General features: G+C 46.4%; 1 protein-coding gene across 13 annotated transcripts in view; it reads left to right on the forward strand.

Moving 5' to 3' along the window:
• tns1a (tensin 1a) overlaps positions 1 to 15613 on the forward strand; it is a 92456-nt gene that overhangs the window by 12412 nt on the left and 64431 nt on the right. For 5 of the 13 annotated variants that reach the window (XM_047336490.1, XM_035626814.2, XM_035627151.2 and 2 more), the window contains exon 1: positions 1331 to 2112. In XM_047336490.1, the coding sequence (XP_047192446.1) occupies positions 2017 to 2112 (96 nt within the window). In that variant the 5' untranslated portion in view covers positions 1331 to 2016. Of the gene's footprint in view, positions 1 to 1327; positions 2113 to 8118; positions 8370 to 15613 lie in introns of those variants that run through there. The other 8 variants (XM_035626899.2, XM_035626982.2, XM_035627070.2 and 5 more) reach the window with 6 other exon arrangements.

The following is a 15613-nucleotide window of genomic DNA, read 5'->3' on the forward strand; positions in this document are numbered from 1 at the left end:
ACATCACATCACATATATATGTATATGTATATAGCTGATTTTATTATATAATATTAAATATATATTGTATTTTTATTGCCAGCGCTTTTCCATATGGTACAAGGTTTTCTTTTAAACCCTCTCCCCGACACCCCCCTCTCCTCCACCTCAGGCTAATCTCGCTTTGGTTGACAGAACACCATCCTCTCTCTACACTTTATCTCCCTCGCTCATTGCTTTGATGTGTTGTGATTGTGTTTGTGTGGTGGTTGTGTGCAGGGTGGGAGGGGTTGGGGATGGAGTTGGCTGTTGGGGGTGTGTGTGGGGGGGGGGGGGGGGGGGTGTAGCAGAGAAAAGCGTTCTGCAGTGAAAATGTGCTCCCACTGAAGCGTAGAGAGACTGCAGCAGAGTGAACGAGCCTGTGCACCACCTGCAGTCGTGTGTGTGTGTGTGTGTGTGTGTGTGCGAGTGTGTGTGTACGAGGGAAATAATCGCCCAGGACACAATGATTCAACACCCCGCTCCCCTCCTCTTCTGCCACCCTCTCTCCTTTCTCCCTTTCTCTCTCCTCCCTTCTCGACCCAATTCTCCACACACTCCACAATCATCTCACCCTGTGCCTGCCTTGTGTCGGCCGTGCACCGTGACGGCTGCTGCGCGTCCGTTTGTGTGTGCATACTGCGCATGCTGGTGTGTGTGTGTGTGTGTGTGTGTGTGTGTGTGTGTGTGTGTGTTCACCAGTAGTCTCTGCTCAATATTCTCAAACACATTCTCCCCAACTGCCTCTCCCCCTGCTCCTCCTGCATTCGCCGCTGTCCCTTCTTTTTTTTGTTGTTGTCATTCTTCTCCCGGTGTCTCTCATCCGTCCATTTTGACTCCTCCATTCAATCTTTCGGTCCATTCTGTCACTCCTCCTCCTCCTCCTCCTCTCAATGATCACTACTTGATGCGCACTTTCGTTCGTGCCGTATTCTCTCCAGCAACGCTGGCTTCCACTCTGATATATAAACACCGAATGAATACACTCAATCTGTCATTCTCAATAGAATCCCCTTCAGTTTTCCTTTTTTTTTTCTTCCTCTTTCAACCGTTCTGTTCCCAGTCATTTTTCCCTTTCTCTCTCCCCCTCCTCACTCTTTTGCTCCCCTCCTCCCACACTGGCTGAGTGAGTGCTGCAGCATTGGTGCATGTGTGTATGTGGGAGAGAGCAGCACACACACACACACACACGGAGAGAGAGAGAGAGAGAGAGAGAGAGAGAGAGAGAGAGAGAGAGAGAGAGAGAGAGAGAGAGAGAGAGAGAGAGAGAGAGAGAGAGAGAGAGAGAGAGGGAGAGGGAGAGGGAGAGGGAGAGGGGAGTGTGTGAGCGCGAAGCACCGGGTATCCTGAGTCTGGAGGGGTGCCGTGTGATGAGAGGGGGGCTTTTCTGCCTGTGGATGTATGAGCCAGGGCAGCGTCTTTTTTTTTTCTTCTTCCTCTCGCAGGCGAGTTTACATGTGCATGAATGTGTGTGAGTGAGAGAAAGACAGTTAGTGTGGGCATGCCAGCGCGTGTATGTGTAACAGTGTCGTCGTTCAGCGACAGACTCTTCGCATTATGCAGCCGACGGTGCTCATCACACTTTGAGGACTGACTCATCTAGACCCGGCTGTGGAGACAGGAGAGACGACAGACGGACGGATGGGAAGACAGGAGGACAGTTTTAGGCTCTCGATGTTCTGGGACCCACAAGACCATCCAAGTGTCTTGTCCATTTTGGGACGCCAGTAGCCCCCCCCCCCCTTGTTCCCCCACAAATTGGAATTGCAGACACAGAGCCAGACAGGTATCCAAAAAAACCCTAAAATGAAAATAAATCCCCAGATGTTGTCGTCTTGAAGGAAGGATTCCAATTCATTTCTGCTCCACGGACGAAGACGAGAGGGTCTTTTTTCACTTGACATCGCTTTCTTCCGAGGGGTCGCAGGATCCTAAACCGGAGCCCAGGAGGTGGGGGGGAGATAAGAGGCTGGCAGACGAGACGGGACAGACGCAGGCATGGCTCGCCTCAACTGGTGCCTGGCTGCCGTCATCAGCTGGGGCAAGTTCCTCTTCGCCTGCTTCTTTCCGCTGCGGGGCGCCAAGCGAGACAAGGTAAGACTTCACGGAGGGAGGGGTGCTGGGAATTGGGAAGATGGGGGGGGGGGGGGATTCAGTGGACTCAGAAGACGACTTACTGCACATGCTATCTCTCATGTGTCACTTCGGGTGACTTTCTTTTGCAGTATAAAATTCATCTGGAATCCTCATCTTGCATGAAACATACGCCAGGATGGGCTTTGTTCTCAATCATACCACTCAGCAGTTGCATGTCTACAGCCGGCTTCACCTAGACCACCAAGTGACGTAGCTGTGAAAACGACGTGGACCATGGGCTCTGGAAGGCTCTGTTTGGTTTCCCCTCTTAGTTGCATGGTTCAAGGTCAGTGTTACATCTCCAAGTGGTCTCCAGGCGGCTGCTCCAGATAAAGATGGTGGAGAACCATGGGGATCAGATTTTGGATTCGCTGCAGCCATCCTTGAGCAAATGGCAGTTTCTCCTGATACATCAGGTCACCTTGCTTTTTCAGAAACCGCAGAATTGTGATGCACCAATTTTGGGGGGGTTCTACGTATTCCCAAGACAGAGCTCTCGCTTTTGCCACATTCATCCCCTTTGCCATTGCACGCCATGCTGCGTTTGCTCGTTTTTTTGATTGGGGGGGGGGGGGGGGGGGGGGGGGGGGGGTTGTGAGTCTTTCATCCCTGCGTCATATTCCAATGATCGCATGGCACATTATGTGTGAGCGGGAAGGGCCAATCTGAGTTCATTGAATGGTATCAGCTGAATGCACACTCTGGCTTTCTTTGTCTGTTTCCCCGGAACGAAAACGTTATTAGCAAAAAAAAACTGCGCTGCAATCTTTGCCTTTTTGCTTTTCCTCTTGCAGATAATCAATCATGTGTAACAACTCTGGCCTGTCTAAATGGCACTAGTTCCTCTTACACACTCCGACATGCGCACTAACACGCGAGGACACCAGAAACGGTGCCTGCAGGTGATCATCTGATGAATGGTGATGGGTGGGATCGTTTTTGGTGGCAAAGCCTCTTTTTTTTTTCATTTCCCACTGCCATATTTCTAAACTGCACAAGCGTCTCTAGAGCAAAGCAGTCGTCCTAAGCCCGGGAAACCAATCACTGTAATACACTGCATTCTCAGCACTTTTATAGATAATGTCCCGCCAGTGAAAACATCAAAGTAGCCCTCATATCCCACATTTTAACCCTCAACTTTGGCTCATTTCACTATGAAAAAGCTTCAATCTCGGACACACAAATCGGAGCCAACAGGGTCTGGAACTTGAGTGTTGCTGTGTTGCAACTCTCCCTTAGACTGCAAGCTCCCTGCGTATATATGGGAACAGTTCGGGCGACAGCGGCATTGTAACGTTTGGCGATGCTGGGATTTTGCTCGTGGTGACGCCGAAGCATGCAGTCTCTTTGAGCCCCAACACCCTCCCACCAGCACCAGCACCAACACCAGTGGCAGCAGCAACAGCAGCAGCAGCAGCAGCAGCGGCAGCAGCAGCCCCCCTCCCACCCGCCCCGTTGCCGCAGCTCCTTATCTCTACAACCACAGTCATTCCCACTCCCTCTGTCGCACTCCGTTGTATGTGTGTGTGTGTATGTGTGTGTGTGTGTGTGTGTGTGTGTGTGTGTGTGTGTGTGTGTGTGTGTGTGTGTGTGTGTGTAAATGCATGTGGAGCTTCTTATAACTGTACATCTCCTTGAACCTACACAACAAATCCCCCAGCCCCATTATGTCCGTTCACTCACAGCTTTTGCTCAGCCTGCCGCTTTCAGCACCGGCTCCTTTTTTCTCTTTCAGACTAGAAGGAGGATTTCCTATTGTTTGAAATGTTCTCACTCTCAGAAAAACACTTGCACGAATCCTCTCAATAAATCGATCTGGCAAATTTATTATTTTGCACCGTCTTTCAAACCGACCCCAGCCTCATTATTCGAGAGAGAGGCACTTCTGCCTTGTCTTCATCCATTCTACCTGTACAGTAAAATGAACTCCACTTTCTCTACTTGTTCCTTTTACATCAGAAGTAACAATCAAGAAGACCCAAGAACAGAGAAGTCTATATTTGACTTAGTTCAGGCATTTTTCCTAAATCAAGTCACCTTTTTTTCTGAAGTCATTTAATCTCTCATCCTGGTTATTCTTTCTAGAATGTTGTTGGAGAAAAGTTAGTTCCTAAAAGACACATTCTAATATATTCTTGCCACTAAGGGTTTTTAGAACTCAAACCCTTTTTTGCAGTGTTAATTTGGCACAGATATTTCCCCTCAGGTTCAGAAGTGTAAATTCAGACTCAACAGAGAAAACAACAGCTGTCAGCACATATGGAAGTTCCATGTGTAGGTTTGTCTTAAAATCCCACGTTTTCTCTCATCCTGTCATCAAGTTGGATATATATATATATATCGGATATACACATATAAAAATGCACCTTGTTGACTGCGTTAAGTGTTCTTCGTAGCAAGTTTTGGAAAATTCTAGCCCCCGTCTTTTTTCGATTGGACGGACAAAGAAGGGGATTTGTGCCTCTGAGTCACTTTTTGCAGTGTGCACGACAACCGTCTTGTCTGTTGCCACTCTGTTGCCACAGCTGCAGCACTAGAGCTGGGCCACGTGATCGACTGGGAGGTGAAAGTGGAGAGGTAAGGCTCCTTGTGTCTTCCCTCCGAGGGCCGCCGCGAGGTGTTCAGTTTCCATGGCAACGGGGCTCACGCGGCAGTTCCCCGCACGACAGGGCCGGGTTACTATAGGAGACAGGCTGCGGATGTATGGCGTGCATTCGACTATTTGAATGGTTTGTGCTTTTCGCGAGACGGAGGCGGGGGAAACGGAGAGGGAGGCAAGCGGGATGATGATGAGGATGTGTTTTCTCCATGTGTGTTACTATGGTGACGCTATTGTGGGACTATGGGAAGGGTAACCTCCTCGCCTCTTCCCTCATCCTCACATCCTGTGTCCCTATGTCTGCAAATCCTCTTCCTTTATGTTCCTTTTTCTTCCCTTCGGTTTCTTTCCATCCTCTGCACTTTCAGTCTCCTTGCTTTTCATTTCTGGTCCTTTCATTTACCCTCTCCTCCTCTCCTTCCCTTCTTTTCCCTTTCTCTTGCTTTTCCATTTCCTAATGTCTCCTCAACTCTACTGTCCTTTCTGTCATTATGTCACGTCTAATTCCATCGTCTTTCCATGTCTTCTTTCCTTGTGCCTCCTCGCCTCCTGTTTCCTCTCCTCTGGTCACTTTCTTCAGTTCATTTCCTTTTCCTCTCTTGTCATCCCTTCAACTAATCTCCAAATTTTATTTCTTAGTTTCTTTACTACCATTGCATCTAATTTCCTTGTCTTTTTGAGTCTCCCTTTCCTCACCCTTTGTTTCCTCTCCTCCCCTCTGTATTTGGTGTTTACTTGCCTCCCTATTAATTTAACTAATGTCTCCCCGGGCAGTAAATTCACATCGGGCAGTACTGCAGTCAGCCAAAAGAGAAGAGGGTGATGGGAAACCTGTCCACTGAATGGCTCCTTATTCTCTCCCTCCTGATTGCCTCTCCAGCATATGCATGAAAACCTCATTCATTGGCCATTGCATCCATCAAACGCCCCCAACAACTTATAGCATTCACACGGAGAAAATGTTGGCCGGGCCGAGGCGAGCGGTGCGAAGGTGCCGTGCCCAGAGAATTGCAGACTTCTGCTCTGAATGGCTCACTGTATTCTGGGGCTGGCGTTTAGCATGATGGATGCTTTGTTATTCTAGCATTAAAGCTTTAATGTGATGGATTCTCCAGCGACAGAGGAGGAGAGTCGATGTGAAATACTGCTTCTCTTCCCTTCTCTTCTCTGCTCTTCTCAAAACATTTGAACGTCGTATTTGAACTGTGTTTGCATTGCTGGAGCTGTCGGTAAAATATCACTCCCCATGTGGATTTTGTCAGCAGTAGTATACAGTACATGCATGTCAAAGCCTTTAAACAGCCACGGCAGGCTGCTAACACCATTAGTCTGGCCTTTAGAGGAGAGTTAAACTTTCCAATGATGGTCTAAATTCCCTTTTCCATGAGTACAATTGAATGGGAGACAAAGTGAATGTGTAAGCGTGTGTCGTTGTGGCTGTCTGCCTGCCTGTGTGTTTTCAGTAGGCTCCTGCATGTTGCATTGGGACTAAGGGAATAAGAACCTGACCTCACTGTGCAAAAATGTTGTACTGAGAAAATACACCACTCCCAATAGCAGCACCAAAATCAATGCTCTTTGCAGGTAGGGAAGTGTCACTTAAATGGCTGTGCTGGCTGCATTGAGAAAGAATGAAAGAGAGAAAGAAAAACAGCATGGGCTGCATGCATGAGCTGTGTATGCAGACATGTACTGTACAACGATGCTTACAATCTGCAGTGATTGGTCGGAGGCCACTAGAGGCTGCTAGCGACCCAGTTTAGACCAGCAGGGGAAGACTGGCTGTTGTGTATCACATGCACATGCACCAAATCCATTTAAACACCAGTTCAGTTCAGTTAACATGGCCGCCGCAGCACAACCAGTCACATTTCCCCAATGCGTGCACTCTCTGCTCTTTGCTGACATTATGTTAATAGAGTATACGCATACAGTAGACACACACGCACACACACACAGATTATGTGTCAGCTTTGCCTATGGATCGCGGTAACTGTTACAGTGGAAGTGATGGAGTGCAGTAGGGATCAATAGAGGGTGTTTTCTCAAAATGAATTGGCTCTTAGCCCTTTATGGATCTGACTGTGGAGTGATGTAATGTGTCTGCACCGCTGATATAATGTTGATTCAGTGCTGTACGTTATATAGATGTACACATGCATAAAGCAATCCCTCACACGTGTGCTCAGAAATGTACGCGTGCACAAGGCACATGCAGAGGACACGGGAAGACAAAAAAAAGACACACAATGACGACATATGCAGGGAGGTTAAAAACAGTGTTGCCTTAAACCCCCAAAACATCAGTCTTATGAAATAAAGGTTTGACAAACCTGCTAAATCAACGTGATTCACTTAAATATATAAATAAATAAAAGATTTATATGCATAAAAATGGATATATTTAAATATATTTAACAACTGATTTAACATGTTGCTTTTAGTGTCAGCTGATATCGGGCCACACACTTTATCTCAGACACACTGATCCTCTATCAGTTCTCAGAGCCACTTAGTCATATGACTAAGTGGGTAAGTCAAAGTATATCTTTCTTCTCCTTCAGCCCATTATGGCTTTTAAATGTGTTTCTCAAGTGTTTGAACTTCATGGGAGTATCACACTAAATTCCAGGAGTTACCCTTTAAGTGCTTCAGGTGAGATCCAAATAGGATACACTTGCATAAAAGAAAAGGTGGGTCATTTCCCCTTTTATTGATTTTCGGATGAAGCTAGGTCAGTTAAAACTGAATAATTGCGTGCCTTTGCGCATGTTTGTTGTTGTTTGCACACACATGAGTCTGCATATGCAGCATCTGTACATCAGGTACGTTTGTCCAAACAACTTTTGCAGCAAGTGCCACTCGGCCTGGTGTCATGGTCCTGCGGATATTTTGTAGGGGAAGAGGAGATCTGGAAAAAACGAAGGGCCTTGCCGATGAAAAATTTAAGTGACATTAGCACAGACATGAGCGAGCATGCTCGCAGAGGAGAGGTGGAGGGAAAGAGAGGTGAGGTATGCAATGCAAGGAAGCCAAAGGGGTGGAGGGTGGTCAATGAATAGAGCGAGTGTGTATGTGTGTGTGTTTGAGGAGTAAAGAGAGCGAGGGGGAAAGGAGGGACTAACAAGGAGCATTTGAGGAGAGGGGCGGTTTCGGAAGGGAGAAAAATAAAGGCCCAAGACCCCCCCCCCCCCCTTTACTTCATGGAATAAAGTTACCACAGTTATAGAGGAAGGCAGAAGTGAGTGAGTGAACAAAAGAGAGAGTGGAGGAGCAGGAGTGGAGGACCCAGAGCGAGCAAGCAAGCAAGAGAGGGAGGGAGCTCAGATGAGGGAGAAGGACTGAGGCCATCAGAGAGAGAAGACGAGAGCAACATTCCCTTCCCCACCCTCCGTGCACCTCGCACGTCTGGCATGGCTCCGTGTCACCGAAGCCCGCGCAGAGCCGGTGGGAATTTCTGGAATTACTGCGGATTTCTTCCGTGAGTCCTGAGGAGCCCAAGGGTGGCACATATTTTGTGTATTTTTTTTTCAAGATGCCCTCCGTCTCTCTGTCTCTGCCCTCTGCTCTGGCAGGGAGGGCCAGGACGTGGGTTTGCCTCTCCTGCATGTTTTGGGTAAGAAACCGGGGGATGTCTGAATGTGGGTCAGCAAAAGGTCTAATGCATCTTGGGGGAAAAAAAATGTTCTCATGTAGTTGAGCAAAGCCTGACAGGCAAAACCTGATGAATGACCTGATTGATCTTCTTCCCCTCACCTTGATGATGATGATGACGACCATGATGTGGTGGGTTATGTTTACGTGTGAAGTGTGAAGAGGAGAGCAGTCCATGGTCAGAGGTTCCTTTTTTGAAATCGCAACACAGCAGCATGACTGCTCCCTCCGGGATGTGTTTGACGTCTGAAAGTTGGAGGGCTTTTCTCTGAAGGAAGTCTCGCTTACGTTTTACAGGAGTGTACACACAGCTCTCAAACCATTCCGAGCAAATCTGAATATTAGCTATACCCCCACTAACGTCCCTCATGTTTTAGTCACTAAAGGTCAGGTGCGTTTGGTCCCTCCTCGTTCATCCCACTGTGCGTCCAGTAGCTGCACGAGCACGATGGGCAAGCCTACAGGAGCCGGCTCAGCTCGGTGATCCGTGCAAAACTAATCTACTTGACTGCTCTGTGGCGACTCACATCGGCGTGTTCTTGCGTCGAGTCCATGCGGCCTCGGCGCTCGAGCTATTTCTGGTTTCTCCTGTATAATTTAATCTGCTGCCGCTTGCATCTCCTCCTATCTGGGAACCGGCCGAGAGTATCAGGAACCGGGGGCTCTCCAACGCAGCATCTCGGTGAAGGGATGCGAAACAAAAAGTTGCGTGTGAACTTCAATATGTGGCCTGTATGTCACGTTGATCAGGGTTGTGTTTGAGAAACCCTTCTTCCTATACATGTCATATGTTAGTGTGAAAAAGCGGGGGCCTTTTTTATGTTAACATTTTGCCAAATCACACATTACCGAGGTTTTTATGCTCTGAGCTGCAGCGTAACACTGTCTTCATTGGAGAAGTAGGTGGAGATTATTGCTCTTTTTTTTTTGTGGTATAACATATACACAGTGTGTAATGATCGCACCCAAGTGTTAAACGAAGCATCTGTCCTACTTTTTTGTAGCTCGCAGTGGAGGAGAGAGCCATTTAGATGCAAAGGGGGAAAGAGGCAGGGGTGGGAGGAGAAGCTCCCACGCAGTTCATGTGCAGCTCATCCTGACGTTGAGTCGTCCAGATGCGCGGCCTCCGATCCGACATCACCGCCCTTCAGATCGATGACAAAGAAAAGAGATGGACACTGATGAGGAAAGGGAAGGGAGAGAGTGATGAGTGTCGTGAGGTGCGACATCGGCGGGGTGGAGGGAGAGTAATGAGCAAGGGCCTGAGTGACGTGCAAGAAGCCGGTTCTGAGAAAGCTCCTCAAATACACGCTATCAATAATTTACCACACGCAAAGAGAGAGAGAGAGAGAGAATATTATATTTCACGTGCCGACAGAAACAGCCACAAACGCGGCTACAGCTCCTACAGTGCCGGCCAAATACTTCCGTGAGCTCATTGCCGCTCTACAGTATATGCCAAGCCGCTCCGCTACAAATAACAACAACATTAAACATATGCGCGGGAGAACTTCCTGCCAGTGTTTACAGTCAGGCTGCACCGTGAAGATCTGGGATTATGTTCCTGATATTCTCTGGTGTCACGAGTGCGACAAACAGACGTTCAGATGTTTCCTTGTACCAATGCAGACTGCTTCATCTTTTCTCTCTCTCCTTACTGTAAAAAGTCGAGGCAGGCAGTGAAATAATGTAATTCTGTATTGCTCCGACGTTGCCTTTTTAACATTACGGTATTCTGAAAAAGGTCATATGGGCAGTTAAAGGACCAGTCCGTCATTTTGGACACTTAATGTGGCTTATTATAAATGATAAGTTGGTTCAACCAACCTTTTCGGTGTGGGTTGAACGGCATATTTCTCATCTTCCTTGCGTTTCTTTTGACTCTAAATGACTGTTGAAGATACAATATAAGTAATACTTAAAAGATAATATTATATCATGATGTAATACATAATGAATTTGCCATGACTTACAGGCTTGGAGTGGAGTACAGCTGGAACACTGTAAGCCAAGATGTATGGTAGATCCATCATGGCTTCAGTTGTCTAACAGAGTCTCTTATTGACTGACCAGAATCCCCCGAGAGCTCTGAACATCAATTGGGCTTCGATTGGACGTTACACCTGTGTGTGTGTGTGTGTGTGTGTGTGTGTGTGTGTGTGTGTGTGTGTGTGTGTGTGTGTGTGTGTGTGTGTGTGTGTGTGTGTGTGTGTGTGTGTGTGTGTGTGTGTGTGTGTGTGTGTGTGTGTGTGTGTGTGTGTGTGTGTGGGGGGGGGCCCGGCATGTATTGAGGAATGTCATTTCTCGCTGCTAATAAGAGCGTGTATCTGCTCGCCGTGGCTGCCGATTAGCTTGTGTTGACTGAAGAGATTCATCTGCGTAATGAATCCCGGTGTGTGCGCGTGTGCAGCCGGACAGCAAACGGTGTTATTATTGTCCAAGCTCTTTGAAAAGGACACGTGCTAGATCTCCAGAATGAAAATGCATTTATTAATGCAGTAAAGTAGTTTTATTCCAAACTCCCAATGTCTTACTTCATCCTGCTGTTGATGTGATTCAGGAAAAAAGATGAAAACAATTTTTTTCGGCCTGTCATTATAATATTGGTGATGATATTTGTCATTGTGATGAGGATGTCCACCTCCAAGTGACATGAAACTGCACTCAAGACCTAGTTTTGGTTTACAGCCTCCAAAGGGACCTCATGTCCTCTTCAGCTGCCATGCTCTCCATTTTTTGGAACCAGTGCATTTGTGCGTGCGTGCGTGTGTGCGCGCGCGCATGCACGTCGTGTGCTACTGTATCTGCCACAATCAGAGACCGTCCCCTGAGAGTGGATAGCCATCACTCTGGCTAAACAATGCTCGGTGTATCTGTGACCAGGTGATGTATACGCGATGTGACCGAATGCCTCTCTGTATGCCCTCGGGCACCCACCAGCCTGCCAGTGACCGAGCTTTAGCACACTTCCCCTGGGCACTGATCACTGCTCTGCCCCCACTTGGGATCTCTGGCCTCAAAGTTACTTAGGTGCTGGCGAGAATGCTGCAGATTAATAACTATGCCACTAGAGCTAATCGAGCTCGCGTTCAATTTAGGGCAGCGAATAGGTTTTACTCCCGCCATCGATCAATCTGTCGATTCATTTTGGTTCAATGATTCATTGTTAAGTCTGTAAAACTTCAGAATATTTCCCAGAGCTCATGGCGTTTGTGACAAATAGTTTGTTTTGCCCGAACAAAAGTCCAAAAACCAATGATTTTCAATGCCCAACTGTATCAAACGGAGACCATGAGGCAAATGCTCACTTTTTTTGTTGATGACTCTTCTGTCTAATCAATGATTTAATCAGTCTAATCAATTAATCAATTGAACCAGTTGTCTCAAGTTGTGGGTCGGCATCCCACAGGGGTCACAAGATAAATTTAAGGAGTCAATGAGTTAATGAATTGGAAAAAAGAAAATCCTTTTTTTGTGATCCAGAAAAATGTCCCCAAATCACAAAAAAATGTTGCATGTCTTGTTTTGTTCACTGCCATCATAGAAGATGAATGGCGACATCCAGTTTCACTTTCTATGGTCTTCCTGTTATTTCGCCCGCCTTCATTGATTACCAGCCTGCACATTAGCAGGATGAGCAGAAAGCTGCACACTGAAGTTATAAGAGACGGCGTGCACAAGTCCAACATATGCACTTAAACACAACACACACATGCACACACAAAAAAACCCAGAGCATTCCCAACTTTTTTTTGTGTTCCGCCCGAGATGGACCCAAAGAGACGAGAGCTCATTTGCAAACGTTGCATTCAAAGTTCATTAGTAGCTGACTAACGATCATATAAGCAGCCTAGACCTCATGATCACAGCTCATCGATCTCCGCGTCTCCTCGTCTGCATCAGGTATTGATCGCATCGCCGTGCTCGGGCAAACACCGCAACTGCTGCAACCCACACGTTTACGCATACGAATGTACATGTTTACAACGTGATTCAATGCACTCATACTGCATCAAACGCACACATAAGCAGTTACACACACACACACACACACACACACACACACACACACAATGTTTCTCAATGTTGCTGATGCTTGAAAGAGGAATCTACTACGTTCTGGCAACAGGCCCAAGGTGTCAGACCTCAGGGATCCGATGTATTCAGAGCCATAAATAAAACATCCTGAACTCGTATGTATGTTCTTGTACACTGATCCATACTCCCATGATGTATCGATGTAGAAACGGTAAAGTGGACGTTCTTTTGATTTCTTCCGTCCGTCACGCTTGCGATCGCGAAGCTCTTTTGGATTAAACGTGCCCGTGCGTCATACAGTCACAGCCCGCTCCACATGCTTTTGTGTATACCTCTGTTCTGCCAATCACCGATGTGCCCGTAATCACAGCGAAGAAGGCCCCTCTGGGGTTATAACCAGAATAATCACTATCCTGATAAGAGATCTCACTCTCCCCTCTGTTATTTTCCCATCTTCTGTAAAAAAAAAAAAGGCCTCATACATGAGGGGGCCATGGGAGTTAGGGCTTGATAATTTGACCTTGACTAATTTGTGCAGAGCGACGCCGGTGAAAGCAGACACGATTTGGCGGCGCAGTTTTATCTAAAACCGTTGCGCGGCCTGACCTCAGCCACCCTGCTAATTCCTGCTGTTTGACGCGTTTCATCTGCTCGTTTGAGATTCCCAGATTCACGAGTCTTGCACAGTTCACAACAGACGTGAACGAAGTTTACACAAATAAATTGTATGTCTGCCGTGCAAAGATTTGTGTCATTGGATCATTATAGATGCAAGTGTTTACCAGGCAGAGAGGGAGAAGAATGACCAATGAAAACATGCTATTGCGGGGCATTATGGGACGGACTAAGGGCTAAATGTCTTCTGATATTTTGCCACCTTTATGGAAGTTCAATAATAAATCACTGGTGTGTTCCTTCACTTAAAACAAATCAGGACCCAGTTAAATTGTTTTCATATTACTTCATCCCTATCTAAGGCTCTTTGCCCTGATGCCAAATGCAAGTCCATCACCAAGCCACGCGGAAATCTAGAAAAACACAACTTTCACAAATATCACGTCCTGGTTCTAGTTTCCCTTCTTTTTGTGTTTCTCATTACGTTCTCTCTCTCTCTCCTGCTCTCTCTCACAAAGGCAGTCATTGTTCCTGACAGAATTTGAATTTGGTGGAAATTGAAAGCAGGTGTGGCTCTGCTTTTTCATCCCGGGGCGCGGGGGTCGGCGGGGGCTGCAGGACTTTTTCTCTTTTCCTCGTGTGCTACTTTCCGTGGGGGCTGTTCCTCGTGCTCGGCTTCCACTGAGTCGCGTCACCCAGTGTTTGGGCCGCGTGGTCTTTGTCCCCACGGGTGACTCATTCACTCCCTCTCTTCATTCTGTCCATCAGCCAGCCATCACTCTCTTTGAGGTTCACCTATACTCTTCACATTTTCTGTGACACATACTGTAGTCTTTGTATAAAAGAGGAAAGAAAAAGTCTTTACAGTACATTAAGGCCTTTGCTGTCAGATGAAAAGTAATTTCAGGAGGTAAACCGTTTTTTGTTTTTTTTTAAGAGACAAAAGAAAGAAAAAAAATCCAAAAAAGAACACGTGATCCTTCTGCTCTAATCTCCAACGGCCTGTATTTATCGCACTATTGTTCCTATGAGACAGTTATTGCACATTGGGGGACACTCTGACTTAAGCAATTAATGGACTACAGAGTTTGTGTCAAATTACATCATTATGCAAAATGATACTAGTACATCTTCGCTCCCACACGCCCTCTCTTTGTGTTATTGAACGTATTCTTCCAATTCATGCATAAAGACTTTCCTCGGACTAAATGGAAACCACATGTTGAGTTTTACACGAGAAGAGACAAGTTGGCAGTATATGTGGGAATGAACGCGGGCCTTTTATGTTTATGTGTGTCTGCCTATATCCTAGTGCTTATCCTGGCGGGCAGTTGTTAGGTTTATAGCTTTGAATCATTGAGCAATATAATAGATAAGCTAAGTGGTAACATAATGTTGGAAATGCAAAAGGCATAATGAGAGGATGGAAAGATACCATCAGCTCTGTCTCATTGTTCATACTGTAGGTAGGGTCAGGTGTACTTTAAGAAATATAATCAGGAATTTCTCTAAAACAATCTTCTTCTTCTTATTTTAGTTCAGCTTAAGCCAAACGCAAAATGTTGTCCGGACATAGGAACTAACATTGCACTTCTACTCCAAACCATGAACACGAGTCCATGATTTTGTCTGTATATATGTCCTCGTGCACACATGCATGATTGGATATACACATTTCTCTTAGGTTCATTCGTACGGGCCAAGACCAATTCCAGGCGTCATCTCTGAGCAGAAGGACGGAGCGGTGCCTTTGACCGAGTCGTCTCCCTCCGCCCCAGCCTCCCTTCCCTCCTTTCACGTCCCTCCTGCCCCCACTTCTTGGCTCTAAGTGGGGTTGCGGTCGAGGTAGCGTAGTGATGCTTTTCATTAGCTAAGTGCAACTGGGGGAGAGGACCACAGAGCCTTGATTTACTGGGCCTGCTGTCTATATGCCTGAACACACACACACACACGCACAAACACACGCACACATACACACACACACACACACTCCAAAAAAACCCTCTCCTCTTCGTCCATCCTTGGCTCTTAGACCATAAACTCTATCCCTTTATCCCACCCGTTTTTCTCCTCATACATCCATTTTCCGTCCCTTCTCCTTTTGTTCTTCTCTTCCTATCTCTCTACATAACTCTCCCTTCCATTTTCTCTGCCCAGCTTCTCCTGGGAGTGTCCTTCCGACACGACACACCTAGAACGGGGCTTGCAAAAAAATGTTCTTCTCTTCTCTGTATTGGCTTGTCTTGCAGCTTTAATAGTTACAGCTGATACTGTATTATATATTATTTAGAAAAAATCATCTTGGCTGAGCATGAATACACCATATTGTATTTATAAAGATACTTAATACAGATTGCATCTTTTTACATGCTCATATTTTTTCCAAACTGTCTCCAAACAGCAGTAGAGTTTTTTCGGGGGACTTGCATGTTTCAAAAGTGTAAACACTTTCATGAACCTGCTTTTTTGTGACTGGTTTCAAAAATGCAAACATTTTTAAAAAGTTGCATATTACATATAACCCTGCATGTCCTTAGCATTTCTTGATATGAA

Source organism: Scophthalmus maximus, chromosome 1 (assembly GCF_022379125.1).
Source record: "Scophthalmus maximus strain ysfricsl-2021 chromosome 1, ASM2237912v1, whole genome shotgun sequence".
Classification (NCBI taxonomy): domain Eukaryota; kingdom Metazoa; phylum Chordata; class Actinopteri; order Pleuronectiformes; family Scophthalmidae; genus Scophthalmus; species Scophthalmus maximus.